This window comes from Pseudophryne corroboree, chromosome 6 (assembly GCF_028390025.1).
Source record: "Pseudophryne corroboree isolate aPseCor3 chromosome 6, aPseCor3.hap2, whole genome shotgun sequence".
Taxonomy (NCBI): Eukaryota; Metazoa; Chordata; class Amphibia; order Anura; family Myobatrachidae; genus Pseudophryne; species Pseudophryne corroboree.
The window spans coordinates 838,998,927-839,022,703 of record NC_086449.1 but is presented as its reverse complement, the minus strand read 5'-3'; the positions used below and the strand labels follow the sequence as shown (position 1 = coordinate 839,022,703).

At 51.0% G+C, this 23,777-nt stretch overlaps 1 protein-coding gene across 2 annotated transcripts in view; it reads left to right on the top strand.

Annotated features, from left to right (window-relative positions):
- Nucleotides 1–23,777, top strand: part of PDE3A (phosphodiesterase 3A) — a 753,306-nt gene that overhangs the window by 350,030 nt on the left and 379,499 nt on the right. For both annotated transcript variants that reach the window (XM_063929421.1, XM_063929422.1), the window contains exon 2: nt 20,128–20,178. In XM_063929421.1, coding sequence (XP_063785491.1) covers nt 20,128–20,178 — 51 coding nt within the window. The remainder of the gene's footprint in view (nt 1–20,127; nt 20,179–23,777) is intronic.

Genomic DNA, 23,777 nt, shown 5'->3' with positions numbered 1-23,777 from the left:
GAGGAGGCTGATTGGCGGGATTAGGCAGAGGAGGAGGCTGATTGGTGGGGTTTGGCAGGGTAGGAGGCTGACTGGTGGGGTTAGGAAGAGGGGGAGGCTGACTGTGGGGTTAGGCAGAAGAAGAGGCTGACTGGTGTTTTTAGGCAGAAGAAGAGGCTGATGGTGGGGTTAGGCAGAAGAAGAGGATGACTGGTGTGGTTAGGCAGAAGAAGAGGATGACTGGTGTGGTTAGGCAGAAGACGAGGCTGACTAGTGGGGTTAGGCAGAAGAGGAGGCAGACTAGTGGGGTTAGGCAGAGGAGGAGGCTGACTGGTGAGGTTTGGCAGAGGAAGAGGATGACTGGTGGGGTTAGGCAGAGGAGGAGGCTGACTGGTGGGGTTAGGCAGAAGAAGAGGCTGACTGGTGGGGTTAGGCAGAAGAAGAGGCTGACTGGTGGGGTTAGGCAGAAGAAGAGGCTGACTGGTGGGGTTAGGCAAAAGAAGAGGCTGACTGGTGGGGTTAGGCAGAAGAAGATGTTGACTGGTGGGTTTAGGCAGAAGAGGCTGACTGGCGGGGTTAGGCAGAGGAGGAGGCTGACTGGTGGGGATAGGCAGAAGAAGAGGCTGACTGGTGGGGTTAGGCAGAGGAGGATGCCGACTGGTGGGGTTAGGCAGAGGAGGAGGCTGAATAGTGGAGTTAGGCAGAAGAAGAGGCTGACTGGTGGGGTTAGGCAGAAGAGGCTGACAAGTGAGGTTAGGCTGAAGAGGAGGCTGACTGGTGTGGTTAGGCAGAGGAGGAGGCTGACTGGTGGGTTTAGGCAGAAGATGAAGCTGACTGGTGGGGTTAGGCAGAAGAAGAGGATGACTGGTGTGGTTAGGCAGAAGAAGAGGATGACTGGTGGGGTTAGGCAGAAGAAGAGGATGACTGGTGGGATTAGGCAGAGGAGGAGGCTGAATAGTGGGGTTAGGCAGAAGAAGAAGATGACTGGTGGGGTTAGGCAGAGGAGGAGGCTGAATAGTGGGGTTAGGCAGAAGAAGAGGCTGACTGGTGGGGTTAGGCAGAAGAGGCTGACAAGTGAGGTTAGGCTGAGGAGGAGGCTGACTGGTGGGTTTAGGCAGAGGAGGAAGCTGACTGGTGGGGTTAGGCAGAAGAAGAGGATGACTGGTGTGGTTAGGCAGAAGAAGAAGATGACTGGTGGGGTTAGGCAGAAGAAGAGGATGACTGGTGGGGTTAGGCAGAAGAAGAGGATGACTGGTGGGGTTAGGCAGAAGAAGAGGATGACTGGTGGGGTTAGGCAGAGGAGGAGGCTGACTGGTGGGGTTAGGCAGAAGAGGCTGACAAGTGAGGTTAGGCTGAGGAGGAGGCTGACTGGTGGGGTTAGGCAGAAGAAGAGGATGACTGGTGTGTTTAGGCAGAGGAGGAAGCTGACTGGTGGGGTTAGGCAGAAAAAGAGGATGACTGGTGGGGTTAGGCAGAGGAGGAGGCTGACTGGTGGGGTTAGGCAGAAGAAGAGGATGACTGGTGGGGTTAGGCAGAGGAGGAGGCTGACTGGTGGGGTTAGGTAGAGGAGGAGGCTGACTGGTGGGGTTAGGCAGAAGAAGAGGATGACTAGAATGACACAGTACAACTCCGTTGCGGAGATGAGCAATTGGTGATATGAGAAATGAATGTGAGAGGAGGATGGAGACTGTCAGAGCCGGCAGGTCACATGATCGCATCCCGTCAGAGCGTAGTCATCTGTAATATGTAGGAATGAGCATTAAGCAAGCACTGCTGGTACATGTAGTGTGTATATAAATATATAATGTGTCTATTCGAGAAGTAAGTGAGCCGGAAGCGTCTGGGCTATAAAAGGGAGTATACAGGAAATGACAGCAGATGGGGAGGAAGTTATTATCTTACTGGATTAACGAGTCAGGACTGGAAATGGTTTTATTTTTCAGATAGAAAACAAAGGTTGTTATTTTTTTCCATTTAAAACTCTTTGTCACAGCGGGTAATGGGGAACAAGGAGATCGTGAGGCGCAGGTTCCCTATCATATCCCATACAGGCGTGTAGTAGTGGCCCTGCAGACGGGTTATGGCATAACAGGTCGGCAAGGAATTGGTCGACACATGAAAAGGTCGACATGATTTTAAAAAAATGGTGTCAAATCTTACCTTCCTTACGTGGAACCCCAATTAGTGTACCCGCGTCCCCTTGCATGTTACTATTCCCAATCATAGTGCATGTGTATGGTAAAGTATGAAAAACTAGAAAAACAAAACAAAAAACCTTATGCTGTGTCGACCTTTTGACCATGTTGACCATATGGTGTTGACATATTGACTGTTGACCTGTCATCCGGATACCCTGCAGACAGTCTCACTTCCTCCAGCTTACGGAAGCCCCTCCAGTGATCAGGGTAGACCTTCGCTACAGTCAGAGAAACCAAAAAAGCAGCCCCGTGAGTGGTCAGTAGTACAGTATGCTTCTGATTGGTTACCACAGTATCTAGACAAAAGTGATTGGACACCGCCCTCGCGTGCAAGTGAAATGGCGTGCTCCTGCAGCAGGCGCGTGACGGTACGGTATACAATGGGTAGGGGGCCACTGGTTAGATTATTTGCTAATGAAATCGCTTGCCGGGAGGCGCTAACCAAGTTTGAAAAAGGGATCATCGTAGTCTGCGCGAGAACCTCTGGGAGGAATTATAGCGACGGGTGCGTTCTAGGCTGACTGGCCCGTCTTCAATGTCGCAGTTGGTTACTGTACTTAAGGCGAAATGGCAAAACACACCGCCTGCTCTTATCCAGAGTGGACAGTTTGCCAGGAAGGGCGTCTGCAGTAATCGCTGCACATGGTGGAGCTACATGATACTGACGTCATTAACATCTCGCTGATCTATCTGCTGACGGCGTCCAATCACATTTGTCTACATAGGGTATAACAGCAGTTAGGGCACGATCAGTGGGGGGAGCTTCAGTAAGCTGGAGTAGATGAGGAATTGTACAGTGTCCCTCCTTCCACAACTGCTGGCCCAGCTTGAATTATATCGGTGTACAGTGCATCCAGAAAGTATTCACAGCGCTTCACTTATTCCACATTTTCTTTTGTTACAGCCTTATTCCAAACTGGAGTAAATTACCGTAACCCCCCCCCCCCCCCCCAAAAAAAAAAAAAAAAAAAAATCTACACACAATACTCCATAATGATAACGTGAAAAAAGTGTTTTTGCCAATTTATTAATAATAAGAAACTAAAAAAATACATGTACATAAGTATTCACAGTCTTTGCTCAATACTTTGTTGATGCACCTTTTGCAGCAATTACAGCCTCAGGTCTTTTTGAATATGATGCCACAAGCTTGGCACACCTACTGTATCTTTGGGCAGTTTCGCCCATTCCTCTTTGCAGCACCTCTCAAGCTCCATCAGGTTGGATGGGAAGCGTCGGTGCACAGCCATTTTCAGATCTCTCCAGAGATGTTCAGTCGTATTCAAGTCTGGGCTCTGGCTGGGCCACTCAAGGACATTCACAGAGTTGTCCTGAAGCCACTGCTTTGATATCTTGGATCTGTGCTTAGGGTCGTTGTCCTGCTGAAAGATGAACCGTCGCCCCAGTCTGAGGTCAAGAGCGCTCTGGAGCAGGTTTTCATCCACGATGTCTCTGTACATTGCTGCATTCATCTTTCCCTCTATCCTGACTAGTCTCCCAGTTCCTGCTGAAAAACATCCCCACAGCATGATGCTGCCACCACCATGCTTCACTGTAGGGATGGTATTGGCCTGGTGATGAGCGGTGCATGGTTTCCTCCAAACATGACGCCTGGCATTCACGCCAAAGAGTTCAATCTTTGCCTCATCAGACCAGAGAATTTTGTTTCTCATGGTCTGAGAGTCCTTCAGGTGCATTTTGGAAAACTCCAGGTGGGCTGCCATGTGCTTTATACTAAGGAGTGGCTTCCGTCTGGCCATTCTACCATACAGGTCTGATTGGTGGATTGCTGCAGAGATGGTTGTCCTTCTGGAAGTTTCTCCTCTCTCCACAGAGGAATGCTGTAGCTCTGACAGAGTGACCATTTGGTTCTTGGTCACATCCCAGACTAGGGCCTTTCCACGAGGACAGACGCACAGGGTTCTGAAGCAATATGCATTGTAAGCAACACTCAATAGTCGTAGCAGGGAAACATTACCACATTATGCGCATCTGGGATTTACAGCGAGTCTTTGCCAGTCCTGAATACTAGTACGTACTGTATGTATTGTAGAATCACGCGCTCCAATCTGCCGAAACACGCAGGACTGCAGCCCACCCAGTAATATCTGCCACCCGCAGGGACTGCCTAACAGTGGGAAGCATTCCCAGAGACAGAGACACCCAGGGGGATGTGTTTCCTTCCCGGGGGACTGACAGTCCGAACCGCAGCAGCACAGGGAGCGCTACCCGTGGGAAGCCACTCCCCTGCTACAACCTCAGCCCTATCTGGCTTCCATGGGCTGCAGCTTATGCTGTCCCTAGAAGCCAGCCTGTTTAGCAGCGCCGGAGTTAAGACCTAAGCACTGCAACCATTGCCGCAGAGCTAAGCCCCGCCTCTCAATGACATCCGCCATCAACCACCGGGAGAGCTGGGAGGAGAGGACTGCAGACCCCCGGCATAGCCGCCAGTGACTCCCACTGTACAGTTATGCCATAAATCAGCTAACCAGTTGCCTCGTGTGTACGCATATCGGCATTGGCTGGCGAATCGATAGGCCACGCCTCGTGCGGCAATAGCAGATTATCATGTGTTAGTTCGTATGTTTAGAAATAGTCCCCAGTGATGTAAAACCTGCCACGAAGCCTCCGTTCTGAAACGACAAATCCGGTGCAACCGCAGGTTCTGTCCATAATGATAGCGCCACAAGGGGAAAGTAATAGCGCCACGGCGTACTGATCAGCCAGCGATAACTGCACCCGCCTCAGCTCTGTCTCCGGAGGCTTCTTTCTCTTGAATGGAAGGAATGTTTCCTCTGCGTATTACTGTTTACTTATGGCGCTTGTCACACAGCGCGGTCCGAGGCGCTCGCTGACTCTACTCACCTATAAATATTTTCCACTCGCGCTGAGATTTCTCTCCATGGCAATGTGCGCCCGCTCGCTGCCACAAAGCGAGTCCTAACCTCTCGGGCGTTGGAAGCGCACTTCAGTTTACATACCTCCCTGTGTTTACCTCATGTTACATTAACTGTGCGCTGACACTCGCTGGAACTTGGCGCTGTCAAACTTTTCACTAACTGAGCCATTAACCCGTCCGGTGCCTCGCACCCAGAACCTCATTTTTACCTCACTGCAGATGCTGCCATACGAGCTGTCGATAAAACGTCAGTATGTCAGTACATATAGGGCGTCGAACCCAGGGAGGGAACCAATTTCTTTGCACATTTTCACTTTTCGAAATTATTGGGGGCCTGTGGCGGACTACCCTTTCCACAGTCCCTATTTCACGTTCTGCTTTCCCTGGTTACCTGCTGAACATCATAAGTCTCTTATATCCCCTTCCAAGCGTACTGACTGTTCATTGCTCAGAGCGAAGTCCAGAAGGCGGGGCATGAATGCGTTCCCGCTGTGTGGTGCTACCTGGCGCCATCCAGCCTGTGGCGCGCCATTTCCGCTGCTGAAGAGGATGGCATGGCATATGGTGGGTTTTCTGCTCTGCTGAGATTCTGAGAGAAGGCTCCGAAACGCGTGAGCCGCGCAGACATTCCGGGAGGTGGTATGAGGGGCTAATGGGCCTAATTCAGACCTGATCGCAGCAGCAAATTTGTTAGCAGTTGGGAAAAACCATGTGCACTGCAGGGGGGGGGGGGGGGGGGGGGGGGCAGATGTAACATGTGCAGAGAGAGTTAGATTTGGGTGGGTTGTATTGTTTCTGTGCAGGGTAAATACTGGCTGCTTTATTTTTACACTGCAATTTAGATTTCAGTTTGAACACACCCCACCCAAATCTAACTCTCTCTGCACATGTTACATCTGCCCCACCTGCAGTGCACATGGGGGGGTAATTCAGACCTGATTGCTCGCTAGCGTTTTGCTGCGATCAGGTCAGAACTGCGCATGCATATGCACTGCAATGCGCAAGCACGTCGCACATGTACAAAGCGGATCGCCGCTCAGCGATGGGTTTGTGCAAAGAATCCATTCGCACGGGCGATCGCAAGGAGATTGACAGGAAGAGGGCATTTGTGGGTGGTAACTGACCATTTCTGGGAGTGGTTGTAAAAACGCAGGCGTGTCCAAGCGTTTGCAGGGCGGGTGTCTGACGTCAATTCCGGTCCCGGACAGGCTGAAGTGATCGCAGCGGCTGAGTAATTCCTGGGCTGCGCAGAGACTGCACAAGATCAGTTTCTGCAGTTCTGCTACACATGCGATCGCACACTTAAAAAGCGAAAATACACTTCCCTATAGGTGGCGACTATCTGATCGCAGCGCTGCAAAAAACACCTAGCGAGCGGTCAGGTCTGAATGACCCCCTTGCTGCTACGATCAGGTGTGAATTAGGCGCAGTGGTGGGTAACGCTGCACTTGGTATTCTGCACTATCGCCACCAAAACAAAGGATTGTTCCTACCTGTGTTATTTTTCCATAGTATAAAGAGCCAGGAGTTCAGTCCTTGTTTGCAAATCTCTCTGTAATCCTGAAATAATGCTAATTACGCTGTTTAAATAAAGAAATTAGAATAATCTTCGCAACCGCTCCCGTATTACCCCGCTGCCATTAGGGCTATTATCACATATTGGTGATACACCCCGCGCTCCCCCCCTATATGCCGCAGATGGGAAAACGGATCCAAGACACATATTTCCAAGTCTGTGTTTTCTCATGAAGTTCCTGAATCTTAGAGGCTGGGACAGATATCCAATCTCTTGTTTACTTTGGAGAATTCCCAAAGTCCTGTCTCTGCTAGATAAGAATAAGACATTGTGGATGTGGTAATGACCCCTCCCCTGCTATATTGTGCAATGCCCCCTCCCCCATCACCAGGCTTAGCACATTACTGGCCGCAGCACACAAGAGGTTAATTGTCAGCGCAGTCTGGAGGGTTAATGCTGAGCGGTACAGCGGTAATTCAGTTCTCCGTAACTCATGTTTACAAAGAGATCCGCGCAGCTGTCCCGCAGTGTACACTAGTGGCAGAGGGCCGTGCCCGCCAAGCATGTACATTAGCCAGAGTGGCAGAGGGCCGTGCCCGCCAAGCATGTACATTAGCCAGAGTGGCAGAGGACCGTGCCCGCCAAGCAGTGTATAACCAGAGTGGCAGAGGGCTGTGCCAGCTAAGCAGTGTATAACCAGAGTGGCAGAGGGCTGTGCCCGCTAAGCAGTGTATAACCAGAGTGGCAGAGGGCTGTGCCCGCTAAGCAGTGTATAACCAGAGTGGCAGAGGGCTGTGCCCGCTAAGCAGTGTATAACCAGAGTGGCAGAGGGCTGTGCCAGCTAAGCAGTGTATAACCAGAGTGGCAGAGGGCTGTGCCAGCTAAGCAGTGTATAACCAGAGTGGCAGAGGGCTGTGCCAGCTAAGTAGTGTATAACCAGAGTGGCAGAGGACCGTGCCCGCCAAGCAGTGTATAACCAGAGTGGCAGAGGGCTGTGTCAGCTAAGCAGTGTATAACCAGAGTGGCAGAGGGCTGTGCCCGCTAAGCAGTGTATAACCAGAGTGGCAGAGGGCTGTGCCAGCTAAGTAGTGTATAACCAGAGTGGCAGAGGGCTGTGCCCGCTAAGCAGTGTATAACCAGAGTGGCAGAGGGCTGTGTCCGCCAAGCAGTGTATAACCAGAGTGGCAGAGGGCTGTGTCAGCTAAGCAGTGTATAACCAGAGTGGCAGAGGGCTGTGCCCGCTAAGCAGTGTATAACCAGAGTGGCAGAGGGCTGTGCCAACTAAGCAGTGTATAACCAGAGTGGCAGAGGGCTGTGCCAGCTAAGCAGTGTATAACCAGAGTGGCAGAGGGCTGTGCCCGCTAAGCAGTGTATAACCAGAGTGGCAGAGGGCTGTGCCCGCTAAGCAGTGTATAACCAGAGTGGCAGAGGGCTGTGCCCGCTAAGCAGTGTATAACCAGAGTGGCAGAGGGCTGTGCCCGCTAAGCAGTGTATAACCAGAGTGGCAGAGGGCTGTGTCCGCTAAGCAGTGTATAACCAGAGTGACAGAGGGCTGTGTCAGCTAAGCAGTGTATAACCAGAGTGGCAGAGGGCTGTGCCCGCTAAGCAGTGTATAACCAGAGTGGCAGAGGGCTGTGCCAACAGTGTATAACCAGAGTGGCAGAGGGCTGTGCCAGCTAAGCAGTGTATAACCAGAGTGGCAGAGGGCTGTGCCAGCTAAGCAGTGTATAACCAGAGTGGCAGAGGGCTGTGCCAGCTAAGCAGTGTAATAACCAGAGTGGCAGAGGGCTGTGCCCGCTAAGCAGTGTATAACCAGAGTGGCAGAGGGCTGTGCCCGCTAAGCAGTGTATAACCAGAGTGGCGGTGGGCTGTGCCAACTAAGCAGTGCATAACCAGAGTGGCAGAGGGCTGTGCCAACTAAGCAGTGTTTCATTCATTTTATTTCTATAAACTTCTACAATATGACCTCCCGGCACCTTTGTGTATAACTCTGTGTAACACATGCGCTGTAGGGGCTTTAAGACGGGTGGTCTTCTGTTTGCCGGCGGTCGGGCTCCCGGCGCTCAGTATACCGGCGCCGGGAGCCCGACAGCCGGCATACCGACAATTATTTTCCCTCGTGGGGGTCCACGACCCCCATAGAGGGAGAATAAAATGGTGTGGCGCGCGTAGCTGTCGGTAAGCCGGCGGTCGGGCTCCCGGCGCCGGGATGCTGGTCGCCGGGAGCCCGACCGCCGGCCAGCCGTAGTGAACCCTTTAAGACATTGATGTGATCAGTTCCAAATAATCACTCACCTCATCACTCCTGACATCACCTCGTCATTCCTGACATCACCTCCTCTCTCCTGACATCACCTCGTCACTCCTGACATCACCTCCTCTCTCCTGACATCACCTCGTCACTCCTGACATCACCTCCTCTCTCCTGACATCACCTCGTCACTCCTGACATCACCTCCTCTCTTCCTCTCTCCTGACATCACCTTGCCACTCCTGACATCACCTCCTCTCTCCTGACATCACCTTGCCACTCCTGACAACCCCATCACTCCTGGCATCACATTGTCTCTCCTGACATCACCTCATCACTCACAGTATCACCTCGTCACTCCTGACATCTTCAATGTGTTTGTTGGGTAACTGGGTAGGTGGTTGGTTTTGCTGTTCAACTGGGTAGATGGTTGGGTTTGTTGGATGTGTAGGAAGATTGAGGTACTGTATTTGTTATGTGATTGCGTAAAAGTTTTGCTATGTTGGGTAACTGGGTTGATGGTTGGGTTTGTTGGGTACTGGGTAGATGGTTGGGTTTGTTGAGTACTGGGTAGATGGTTGGTTTTGTTTGGTAACTGGGTAGTTGGTTGGTTTTGCTGGTCAAGTGGGTAGATGGCTGGGTTTGTTGGATGTGTAGGAATATGGAGGTATTTGTTATGTTATTGAGTAAAAGTTTGGCTTTGTTGGGTAACTGGGTAGATAGTTGGCTTTGTTGGTTAACTGGGTAGATGGTTGGGTTTGTTGGGTGTAGGAAGATGGTACTGTGTGTTAAGTGATTGGGAATAGGTTTGAGTTTTAAGGTTTTAGGTTTGTAACACATGCGCTGTCGGGGTTTTAAGACATTGTTGTGCATGCGCAGCTGTAAATAATCAAGTATGTGACTATTGGCATTGCGCCAGGCCCTGATACTCATGACATCACCTCGTCACTCCTGACATCACATCACCTTGTCTCTCCTGACATCACCTCATCACTCCTGACATCTTCCACTCCTGGCATCAACTCGTCACTCCTGACATCTTCATTGTGTTTGTTCGGTAACTGGGTAGATGGTTGGCTTTTATAGGTTACTGGGTAGTTGGTTGGTTTTGCTGGTCAAGTGGGTAGTTGGTTGGGTTTGTTGGATGTGTAGGAAGATGGAGGTATTTGTTATGTTATTAAGTAAAAGTTTAGCTTTGTTGGGTAACTGGGTAGATGATTGGGTTTATTGGGTAACTGGGTAGATGGCTGGCTTTGTTCGGTAACTGGGTAGATGGTTAGGTTTGTTGGGTAACTGATTTGATGGTTAGGTTTGTTGGGTAACTGGGTTGATGGTTGGCTTTATTGGGTAACTGCGTAGATGGCTGGTTTTGTATGGTAACTGGGTAGATGGTTGGCTTTGTTGGGTAACTGGGTAGATGGTTGGCTTTGTTGGGTAACTGGGTAGATGGCTGGCTTTGTTGGGTAACTGGGTAGATGGTTAGGTTTGTTGGGTAACTGGGTAAATGGTTGGCTTTACTGGGTAACTGGGTAGATGGTTGGCTTTATTGGGTAACTGGGTAGATGGTTAGCTTTGTTTGGTAACTGGGTAGATGGTTGGCTTTGTTAAGTGTGTAGGAAGATGGTAGTGTTTATAAAGTGATTGGGAATAGGTTTGGGTTTGTCGGGTAACTGGGTAGATGGTTGGGTTTTTAGGTACAGTGTAAATGCATGGGTTTGTTGGGTGTGTAGGAAGAAGGGGGTGTTTACTAGGTTATTATGAATGCGTTGGTCTTTGTTGGGTACCTGAGAAGACTGGCAAGATTATTGGGTTTGTTGGATGACTCGGAATGTGGTTGGCACGATTGAGGTGTTCTTCGGGTGATTGGGTAGATGGGTGGTTTGTTGGGTGGCTGGATACAAGAAGAGAAAAGTTTCAGGGAGCAAGGGCATAGACTAAGTGATGCAAGTAAAGAATTACCTAACTAAACATTGCTTGAAGCACCTTATGACCAAGGATCCAAAAGATGAATTTGCTGATGAACTTGCAAAGTAGTTATGATTGGGCAGATGGATGACATTGTTTGAACAAAAGGGGCAGCCCAGGGAAAGTTAGTTGTGCAGTGATGTGATGCACTCAGTAATAGTTGGCACTGTCCTGTTCCTGTGTATCGGAAATATTTTAGTATATCCTGCAATCTATTGTTAATGGATGCAACTACAGTATATAGTTAACTATATTACAATAAGACTCTCATGTTCCAGTATTCCCGTAGTACAGATGTGTGATTTTTTTGTTTCCACAATTTTTCTCGAGCATGGCACTAAAATTAGAAAATCTGCAGATCCCTCTCAGACTTTATATAGAGACTGCGCAAATGTGTGCTACAGTATAGCAGACAAGCAGATTTCATGGCTCCGACGTGTTTGACCTCGTTCACGCCAAAATGACAACATTGTATATAATATATTTTTGCAGATCAAAAATGAAACAATGAACTTTGGACTCGCTATTGTTTGCTGTACCAATGATATAAAGCATTGAAATGACGTTAGACTACAGAAGGCCGCCACCGATGAGCTCAGCCAGGCAGCGTTTTAGCAAAGTGGAATTTGGAACGTCCAGTTCTGCCGCTACAGTCACAGCCAATGGCGGCCACGGAAGGGCCGCGTCCATACTTCAAACGCATCTGTTCCTCAGCGCTTTATCTGGAAGATCAGTTCAGCACCAGTTCAGTTTGGTAGAAGTGAAAATACTCATGTCATTTAGTTAATTATTTCCTTAGGATATTTAATAGCAGTTCTTGGCTTCTGTCTCTTTCTAGGAAGTTAATTACATGGCAATTGATTAAATGTTTACTGAGCTGTGCAGCACTTTAACCGTCTGGTTGCTGGGGCGCACAGGGCGATGGGTTCAGCAAAGGAGGGACTTTTGTTTTATATTTTTTAAATAGCATTAAAAACGCCTACATTCGTTACTGTTGTATAACACACCACACACAGTTACAGAGCGTTATGGTAAGATACGTGTACATTTCAGCCGCATAGGAGGCCGCACACGCAGTGGCAAACGCAGGATTTGCATGGGGGGGGGGGTTCCAGAACTGGGTGGAGCCAAGCACGGGGCTGGGCACTGAGGTGACCCAGTATATGCTGTGTCAGTAAAACTAGTGTGTCTGTATATATATATATATATATATATATATATACACATATCTACACATATATATGCTGTATATACACCTATATATATATACATATACACATATAATATTAAACATGCATACATACACATATATATATATATATATATACATACAGTACACGTATATATTAGAGATGAGCGCCTGAAATTTTTCGGGTTTTGTGTTTTGGTTTTGGGTTCGGTTCCGCGGCCGTGTTTTGGGTTCGAACGCGTTTTGGCAAAACCTCACCGAATTTTTTTTGTCGGATTCGGGTGTGTTTTGGATTCGGGTGTTTTTTTCAAAAAACACTAAAAAACAGCTTAAATCATAGAATTTGGGGGTCATTTTGATCCCAAAGTATTATTAACCTCAAAAACCATAATTTACACTCATTTTCAGTCTATTCTGAATACCTCACACCTCACAATATTATTTTTAGTCCTAAAATTTGCACCGAGGTCGCTGTGTGAGTAAGATAAGCGACCCTAGTGGCCGACACAAACACCGGGCCCATCTAGGAGTGGCACTGCAGTGTCACGCAGGATGTCCCTTCCAAAAAACCCTCCCCAAACAGCACATGACGCAAAGAAAAAAAGAGGCGCAATGAGGTAGCTGTGTGAGTAAGATTAGCGACCCTAGTGGCCGACACAAACACCGGGCCCATCTAGGAGTGGCACTGCAGTGTCACGCAGGATGTCCCTTCCAAAAAACCCTCCCCAATCAGCACATGATGCAAAGAAAAAGAAAAGAAAAAAGAGGTGCAAGATGGAATTGTCCTTGGGCCCTCCCACCCACCCTTATGTTGTATAAACAAAACAGGACATGCACACTTTAACCAACCCATCATTTCAGTGACAGGGTCTGCCACACGACTGTGACTGATATGACGGGTTGGTTTGGACCCCCCCCAAAAAAGAAGCAATTAATCTCTCCTTGCACAAACTGGCTCTACAGAGGCAAGATGTCCACCTCATCTTCACCCTCCGATATATCACCGTGTACATCCCCCTCCTCACAGATTATCAATTCGTCCCCACTGGAATCCACCATCTCAGCTCCCTGTGTACTTTGTGGAGGCAATTGCTGCTGGTCAATGTCTCCGCGGAGGAATTGATTATAATTCATTTTAATGAACATCATCTTCTCCACATTTTCTGGATGTAACCTCGTACGCCGATTGCTGACAAGGTGAGCGGCGGCACTAAACACTCTTTCGGAGTACACACTTGTGGGAGGGCAACTTAGGTAGAATAAAGCCAGTTTGTGCAAGGGCCTCCAAATTGCCTCTTTTTCCTGCCAGTATAAGTACGGACTGTGTGACGTGCCTACTTGGATGCGGTCACTCATATAATCCTCCACCATTCTATCAATGTTGAGAGAATCATATGCAGTGACAGTAGACGACATGTCCGTAATCGTTGTCAGGTCCTTCAGTCCGGACCAGATGTCAGCATCAGCAGTCGCTCCAGACTGCCCTGCATCACCGCCAGCGGGTGGGCTCGGAATTCTGAGCCTTTTCCTCGCACCCCCAGTTGCGGGAGAATGTGAAGGAGGAGATGTTGACAGGTCGCGTTCCGCTTGACTTGACAATTTTGTCACCAGCAGGTCTTTCAACCCCAGCAGACCTGTGTCTGCCGGAAAGAGAGATCCAAGGTAGGCTTTAAATCTAGGATCGAGCACGGTGGCCAAAATGTAGTGCTCTGATTTCAACAGATTGACCACCCGTGAATCCTTGTTAAGCGAATTAAGGGCTGCATCCACAAGTCCCACATGCCTAGCGGAATCGCTCCCTTTTAGCTCCTTCTTCAATGCCTCCAGCTTCTTCTGCAAAAGCCTGATGAGGGGAATGACCTGACTCAGGCTGGCAGTGTCTGAACTGACTTCACGTGTGGCAAGTTCAAAGGGCATCAGAACCTTGCACAACGTTGAAATCATTCTCCACTGCACTTGAGACAGGTGCATTCCACCTCCTATATCGTGCTCAATTGTATAGGCTTGAATGGCCTTTTGCTGCTCCTCCAACCTCTGAAGCATATAGAGGGTTGAATTCCACCTCGTTACCACTTCTTGCTTCAGATGATGGCAGGGCAGGTTCAGTAGTTTTTGGTGGTGCTCCAGTCTTCTGTACGTGGTGCCTGTACGCCGAAAGTGTCCCGCAATTTTTCTGGCCACCGACAGCATCTCTTGCACGCCCCTGTCGTTTTTTAAAAAATTCTGCACCACCAAATTCAAGGTATGTGCAAAACATGGGACGTGCTGGAATTTGCCCATATTTAATGCACACACAATATTGCTGGCGTTGTCCGATGCCACAAATCCACAGGAGAGTCCAATTGGGGTAAGCCATTCCGCGATGATCTTCCTCAGTTGCCGTAAGAGGTTTTCAGCTGTGTGCGTATTCTGGAAAGCGGTGATACAAAGCGTAGCCTGCCTAGGAAAGCGTTGGCGTTTGCGAGATGCTGCTACTGGTGCCGCCGCTGCTGTTCTTGCGGCGGGAGTCCATACATCTACCCAGTGGGCTGTCACAGTCATATAGTCCTGACCCTGCCCTGCTCCACTTGTCCACATGTCCGTGGTTAAGTGGACATTGGGTACAACTGCATTTTTTAGGACACTGGTGAGTCTTTTTCTGACGTCCGTGTACATTCTCGGTATCGCCTGCCTAGAGAAGTGGAACCTAGATGGTATTTGGTAACGGGGGCACACTGCCTCAATAAATTGTCTAGTTCCCTGTGAACTAACGGCGGATACCGGACGCACGTCTAACACCAACATAGTTCAAGGACTCAGTTATCCGCTTTGCAGTAGGATGACTGCTGTGATATTTCATCTTCCTCGCAAAGGACTGTTGAACAGTCAATTGCTTACTGGAAGTAGTACAAGTGGGCTTACGACTTCCCCTCTGGGATGACCATCGACTCCCAGCGGCAACAACAGCAGCACCAGCAGCAGTAGGCGTTACACGCAAGGATGCATCGGAGGAATCCCAGGCAGGAGAGGACTCGTCAGAATTGCCAGTGACATGGCCTGCAGGACTATTGGCATTCCTGGGGAAGGAGGAAATTGACACTGAGGGAGTTGGTGGGGTGGTTTGCGTGAGCTTGGTTACAAGAGGAAGGGATTTACTGGTCAGTGGACTGCTTCCGCTGTCACCCAAAGTTTTTGAACTTGTCACTGACTTATTATGAATGCGCTGCAGGTGACGTATAAGGGAGGATGTTCCGAGGTGGTTAACGTCCTTACCCCTACTTATTACAGCTTGACAAAGGGAACACACGGCTTGACACCTGTTGTCCGCATTTCTGGTGAAATACCTCCACACCGAAGAGCTGATTTTTTTGGTATTTTCACCTGGCATGTCAACGGCCATATTCCTCCCACGGACAACAGGTGTCTCCCCGGGTGCCTGACTTAAACAAACCACCTCACCATCAGAATCCTCCTGGTCAATTTCCTCCCCAGCGCCAGCAACACCCATATCCTCCTCATCCTGGTGTACTTCAACACTGACATCTTCAATCTGACTATCAGGAACTGGACTGCGGGTGCTCCTTCCAGCACTTGCAGGGGGCGTGCAAATGGTGGAAGGCGCATGCTCTTCACGTCCAGTGTTGGGAAGGTCAGGCATCGCAACCGACACAATTGGACTCTCCTTGTGGATTTGGGATTTCGAAGAATGCACAGTTCTTTGCTGTGCTGCTTTTGCCAGCTTGAGTCTTTTCATTTTTCTAGCGAGAGGCTGAGTGCTTCCATCCTCATGTGAAGCTGAACCACTAGCCATGAACATAGGCCAGGGCCTCAGCCGTTCCTTGCCACTCCGTGTGGTAAATGGCATATTGGCAAGTTTACGCTTCTCCTCCGACAATTTTATTTTAGGTTTTGGAGTCCTTTTTTTACTGATATTTGGTGTTTTGGATTTGACATGCTCTGTACTATGACATTGGGCATCGGCCTTGGCAGACGACGTTGCTGGCATTTCATCGTCTCGGCCATGACTAGTGGCAGCAGCTTCAGCACGAGGTGGAAGTGGATCTTGATCTTTCCCTAATTTTGGAACCTCAACATTTTTGTTCTCCATATTTTAATAGGCACAACTAAAAGGCACCTCAGGTAAACAATGGAGATGGATGGATTGGATACTAGTATACAATTATGGACGGGCTGCCGAGTGCCGACACAGAGGTAGCCACAGCCGTGAACTACCGCACTGTACTGTGTCTGCTGCTAATATATAGACTGGTTGATAAAGAGATAGTATACTCGTAACTAGTATGTATGTATAAAGAAAGAAAAAAAACCCACGGTTAGGTGGTATATACAATTATGGACGGGCTGCCGAGTGCCGACACAGAGGTAGCCACAGCCGTGAACTACCGCACTGTACTGTGTCTGCTGCTAATATAGACTGGTTGATAAAGAGATAGTATACTCGTAACTAGTATGTATGTATAAAGAAAGAAAAAAAAACCACGGTTAGGTGGTATATACAATTATGGACGGGCTGCCGAGTGCCGACACAGAGGTAGCCACAGCCGTGAACTACCGCACTGTACTGTGTCTGCTGCTAATATATAGACTGGTTGATAAAGAGATAGTATACTCGTAACTAGTATGTATGTATAAAGAAAGAAAAAAAAACCACAGTTAGGTGGTATATACAATTATGGACGGGCTGCCGAGTGCCGACACAGAGGTAGCCACAGCCGTGAACTACCGCACTGTACTGTGTCTGCTGCTAATATAGACTGGTTGATAAAGAGATAGTATACTCGTAACTAGTATGTATGTATGTATAAAGAAAGAAAAAAAAACCACGGTTAGGTGGTATATACAATTATGGACGGGCTGCCGAGTGCCGACACAGAGGTAGCCACAGCCGTGAACTACCGCACTGTACTGTGTCTGCTGCTAATATAGACTGGTTGATAAAGAGATAGTATACTACTAATATTATATATACTGGTGGTCAGGTCACTGGTCACTAGTCACACTGGCAGTGGCACTCCTGCAGCAAAAGTGTGCACTGTTTAATTTTAATATAATATTATGTACTCCTGGCTCCTGCTATAACCTATAACTGGCACTGCAGTAGTGCTCCCCAGTCTCCCCCACAATTATAAGCTGTGTGAGCTGAGCAGTCAGACAGATATATAATATATATAGATGATGCAGCACACTGGCCTGAGCCTGAGCAGTGCACACAGATATGGTATGTGACTGAGTCACTGTGTGTATCGCTTTTTTCAGGCAGAGAACGGATATATTAAATAAACTGCACTGTGTGTCTGGTGGTCACTCACTATATAATATATTATGTACTCCTGGCTCCTGCTATAACCTATAACTGGCACTGCAGTAGTGCTCCCCAGTCTCCCCCACAATTATAAGCTGTGTGAGCTGAGCAGTCAGACAGATATATATAATATTATATATAGATAATAGATGATGCAGCACACTGGCCTGAGCCTGAGCAGTGCACACAGATATGGTATGTGACTGAGTCACTGTGTGCTGTGTATCGCTTTTTTCAGGCAGAGAACGGATTATAAATAAAACTGGTGGTCACTATCAGCAAAACTCTGCACTGTACTGAGTACTCCTAATGCTCCCCAAAATTAGTAAATCAAGTGTCTCTCTAATCTATTCTAAACGGAGAGGACGCCAGCCACGTCCTCTCCCTATCAATCTCAATGCACGTGTGAAAATGGCGGCGACGCGCGGCTCCTTATATAGAATCCGAGTCTCGCGATAGAATCCGAGCCTCGCGAGAATCCGACAGCGTCATGATGACGTTCGGGCGCGCTCGGGTTAACCGAGCAAGGCGGGAAGATCCGAGTCGCTCGGACCCGTGAAAAAAAACATGAAGTTCTGGCGGGTTCGGATTCCGAGAAACCGAACCCGCTCATCTCTAGTATATATACACATGTATATATATTATATGTGTGTGTGTTTATATGTATGTATATACATGTGTATATATGTATGCACATGAATATATATGTACTATAATTAAAATAAAGTAAATTTTTATTAAGCACGTACAAGTGCTACCAGGAAGACAGCAGGCTGCAGAGGACGCTAGACAGCCATTAATAATACTCTGCTCGCAAAATGCAGCAAAAAAAAAATAAAAAATATATATTTTGTTTTGGGTGGGGGGTTTCTGGGTGCTCGGAACCCCCCCCCCCCCCCCCCCTGCGTGCACCAATGCGCACACATACAGTACTTCTCATAGATAACTCCTATAGCTATCCTATGTGTCCCCCCAGCCAGTGTGTACAGCAGGATATATACAGTGTAGCGCGTGCAGTACATCGCTGCGCAGCGTCTGCTCTTCCTGCTGCTCCTCTGGCCAGCACTACAGGAAATCCTTATGACATTAAACATTGTTAATAACAGTTATTACTGGTAAACAAATCAATAGTTCCAGGTAATTGTGTGAAGCTCAGCCTCACAGAGTCTGCCTGATAGACGTTACTCTCCTTTATTTATTCCCTATAGCGCACACATATTCCTCAGCGCAGTACAGGGAATATTTGGCGAGTGGCGTATCTATAATGGTGCTGGGTGTGAGGTGCGCACAGATGGGTCCCGGGTTCCAGGGCAACCCACACCGCATACCCCGCACCCATGTATTGAATACTTACCACTCCGGAGTCACACGTCGGCGCTTTGGCTGCACAGATCACCGGGAAAATGGCGTAGCAGTCTTTTTCCCAGCATTTGCGCATGTGCAGTAGGAAGATCACTGGGAAAATGTCCGCCACGCCATTACACGGAGACCTGCGCATTCACACTAGACTATGGGACAGCGCTAGGGTCTCCTCGCGACCCCGGTGATCAGCGTCTACTGCGCTGCCGGCTAGAGAGGAGGGGCCCGGACAGGGACTGCACGCTCCTCGCTTAATACGCCCCTGACTCTATCGCCCTGATTCAGAGATGTACGGCGCCGCAGCCTGTGTACGCAGACACTGTGCGAATGCCGCAGTCGCCTGGATGTGTTTCTCTTTCTCTGCGCGTTACGTTGTGGCCATATTTATGAATGGAAAGTAAATCAACTTATCACTCGTCGCTCCCGGCCTGGCCATTTTCTGATTCATTCTGATTAATGCGTAACGTCATTTTCCCCTCAATATGTGATGGTTAGGTGATTGCACGCCGTGAGACGTTATTTTATCATCGCTGTTCATTTATCTGCTGTTTTGTTTTAGTGGTCACAAGTATGTAGGTTAGATTGTGTGTGAGGAGTGAAGGACCAATGAAATCCGGGATATGTGTCACCTATCATCTGATGTCTGCATTGCGGCGTACCATTGGCTGAAGCAGGAAAGTCGGTGCTCAGGGACAGCGTCGTTACATAGAAGCAGACTGGTCAGGTCTGGTTGTCGGACGTGACACAGTGTAGAATCTGGGACACTGGGAGCCCGTGCCTGCGATGTGCTGGGTGTGGTGCCCGGGTAGGGATGGCCATCGATCATCGATGATTCCTAATCATCAATGGTTTACGGTCGATGTCTGAGAGGCAGGAAATGCAGGTTCCAGACTATAACCCCAGAGAACAAGTGATAAGAGGAGGGAGCCATGTGACTGTTTACATTCAGCTATATGCCGTATACTATGGGCCTCCTCGGGAAACGTGCTGCCCCAGGCACCGCGCCTGAGGCCCACCCCCCGGCTCTCCCCCACCACCTGACCGGTGACTTATCTCGTGGGTGGGAGAGCGGAGTGCTAGGAATGGGGGAAGCAATGGACGCACGCACTGCGCGCCGGGGGGTGGGTGCTGGGAGGGATCTGATTGGCTCGCTCTCAGGGAGAATCACACATAGGCTTCTGTAGGGTAATGCCATCTACAGATGGCGCTGCCCACCGCATCCATGCATCGGAATGTATCGCATTCCCGGGGCTTGGTGCATATGCGGTACGCAGCCAATCCTCCTGAAACGGCGTTTTCAGAGGTATGGCCACGTCTTTAGCGCTGCTGCTTCCTGCCCCATGTGTGTAACATGTAAAGCATGTACGCTGTCAGTGATGTATGTACAGTGTGATGTTATTGTGTGTGTGTAACGTGACACATGTATGTCTGAGCTTTACCTAATACATCCCTGTCTCTGTCTCCTGCAGCTCCTGAGCCATCCGGAATGGGATCACAAGCGCGGCTCCAGGGGGTCACAGGTCAGCCACACCTTTATTTCTTACTGTAAAGTCAGTGTATACTGTCGGTGAATCTCTACTTTCTGGATAAATGCCTATATAACGACATGATGCATTGGTATTATAATAACCGGCTGCGTGGCGGTGTCCAGGGAGAGGGACTATAACGTGTTATATGATTATTACAGATCAGACACCCCCAGCTCTCCCTATATACTGTAATGTGTGACCCCATATGTACATACGTCACAGGACGGAGAGCGCTAGTGTGTATCTGAGGGACTATAACGTGTTATATGATTATTACAGATCAGACACCCCCAGCTCTCCCTATATACTGTAATTTGTGACCCCATATGTACATACGTCACAGGACGGAGAGCGCTAGTGTGTATCTGAGGCACTATAACGTGTTATATGATTATTACAGATCAGATACCCCCAGCTCTCCCTATATACTGTAATGTGTGACCCCATATGTACATACGTCACAGGACGGAGAGAGCTAGTGTGTATCTGAGGGACTATAACGTGTTATATGATTATTACAGATCAGATACCCCCAGCTCTCCCTATATACTGTAATGTGTGACCCCATATGTACATACGTCACAGGATGGAGAGCGCTAGTGTGTATCTGAGGGACTATAACGTGTTATATGATTATTACAGATCAGACACCCCCAGCTCTCCCTATATACTGTAATGTGTGACCCCATATGTACATACGGTACAGGACGGAGAGAGCACTAGTGTGTATCTGAGGGACTATAATGTGTTATATGATTATTACAGATCAGATACCCCCAGCTCTCCCTATATACTGTAATGTGTGACCCCATATGTACATACGTCACAGGACGGAGAGCGCTAGTGTGTATCTGAGGGACTATAACGTGTTATATGATTATTACAGATCAGACACCCCCAGCTCTCCCTATATACTGTAATGTGTGACCCCATATGTACATACGTCGCTGGGAAGTCACATGACCCCCATTCCCCTCACTAAGATGATGTAATAACTGATCTTATGTATACGGCTTACATCTAAAATGTATATCTCCTATATATTTGCCCAACTCTGTGATTCTGTGCCTGGCCGAAACGCTGGGCGGAGTCACAGGCACAGATCTGGCCAGGAACAGTCCCCTCCCTCTCTCCGCCCAGTCCCCTCCCTCTATCCGCCCAGCCCCTCCCTCTCTCCGCCCAGTCCCCTCCCGATCTCCGCCCAGTCCCCTGTCTCCCTTCTCCCCGTACACTCTCTGGTGACAGAGCAGCCGCTGACTGTGAGCGGAACTCACACTACCCGCCTCACAGACTAGCGGCTGCTGCAGAGTTCAGGGGGACATGCTGACACTGACAGCCGCACTCGCTCCCCCTCCCACCCGCGGCAACCACACGCATCTGGCCCCCACCCGCGGCACTCCCGCCCTCTCCCCCTCCCGCAGCACCAACATCCGCGGCACTCCCGCTCAGAGGCGTCACTTACTGTCATAACACCCGGTGCGGTCGCAGGTGAAAATGGGGTGTGGCTTCGCGGACGGGGCGTGGCTTCGCGTCCCGACCCCCGTTTACGGCACATTGTGGGTCGGGGGATACGGCCTTCACCCGGACACTGCTGAATCTGCAGTGCTGGCTTCTGCGCTGTGACAGGAGCCGGCACTTTGGTGTCACCCCTCAGAGGGTAACACTCGGGTGCGGCCCGCACCCACGTTGTGGCGCCACTGTTCCTGCCCCCTCCCCCACCCGTAGCACAAACACCCGCGGCACTCCCGCCCCCTCCCCCACCCAGAGCACAAACACCCGCGCCACCCACCCGCGGAACTCCCGCCCCCTCCCCCACCCATAGCACCAACACCCACGGCAACCAACCGCATTCGCCCCCCACCTGCGGCACTACCACCCTCTCCCCCACCCGCAGCACCAACACCCGCGCCACCTACCAGCGACACCCACCGCATCCACCCACCACCCGTGGCACTCCACCCCCTCCCCCACCCGCAGCACCAACACCCGCACCACCCGTAGCACTCTGCCCCCTCCCCCACCCACAGCACCAACACCCGCTGTCCCCCCCTGCGGCACCCAACACATCCCCCCACATCCGCTCCCACCCGCGGCACTCCCGCCCCCACCCGTAGCTCCCACACCTGCAGCACCCCCCGCCCCTCCCCCACCCGCTGCAACCCTGCCCCTCCCCCATACCCACGCTCTCCCCCACCCGCGCCACCTACCCGCGGCACCCACCGCATCCACCCACCACCCGTGGCACTCCACCCCCTCCCCCACCCGCAGCACCAACACCTGCACCACCCGTGGCACTCTGCCCCCTCCCCCACCCACAGCACCAACACGCGCTGCCCCCCCCTGCGGCACCCAACGCATCCCCCACATCCGCTCCCACCGCGGCGCTCCCGCCCCCACCCGTAGCTCCCACACCTGCAGCACCCCCCGCACCTCCCCCACCCGCTGCAACCCTGCCCCTCCCCCATACCCACCTCTCCCCCCCCGCTGCACCCTTCACCCAACCCGCACCACCACCGCATCTGCCCCTCCTGCACCCCCCCTCCCCCCCCCGCAACCCCCTCCCCCAAACCTCGGAATCCCAGCAGCTGCCTCCCACCACCCAACTGCACCACCACTGCTCCAGCCCCTGCCACCCCTCCGCACTTGTCCCCCCACCCATGGCACCACGCCCCCACCCCCAGCACCCCCCCTTCCCCATCCACGGCACTCCCAAAACAGCTTCTCCCACACCCACATCACCCCTGCTCCCAACCCCCCACCCATGGCACCCCCGCCCCTCTCCTACGCACAGCACTCCTGCTCCCGCACCCCCACCCCTCCCCTACCTGTAGCACCTGCCCCTGCAACCGTGGCACACTCAAACCCCCCCCCCCCCCCCCCAATGCACCACACCGGCAAACCACCCCCTCCCCCACCCTTGGCACCCCCCCCACTCCACCCCCATACCCACCTCTCCCCCCGCTACACCCCTGCATCCTCCACTGCACCCGCACCACCACCGCATCTGCCCCTCCTGCACCCACCCCTCTCCCATCCGCAACACCCCTGCTCCTGCACCCCCTCCCCCACCCACGCCACACCCCCAACCCTCGGAACCCCCGCAGCCGCCTTCCACCCCCCATCTGCACCACCACTGCACCTGCCACTGCCCCTCCACACCTGTCCCCCACCCATGGCACAACGCCCCCACGCCCAGAACCCCCGCCCCTCCCCTACCCACGGCACTCCCACACCAGCTTCTCCCACAGCCCCCCTAACCCTCCCAAACCCACATCACCCCTGCTCCCAACTCCCCACCTATGGCACCCCGACCCTCCACTACGCACAGCACCCCTGCTCCCGCACCCCCACCCCTCCCCTACCTGCAGCACCCCCCCACCCGCCCCTGCAACCATAGCACCCTCACCCCCACCCACCCCCAACCGCACCACCCCGGCTAACTGCCCCCTCCCCCACCCGCGGCCCCCCACTCCACTCCCATACCCACCTCTCCCCCGCTACACCCCTCCACCCCACCCGCACCACCACCACCGCATTTGCCCCTCCTGCACCCGCAACACCCCTGCTCCCGCACCCCCTCCCCCACCCGC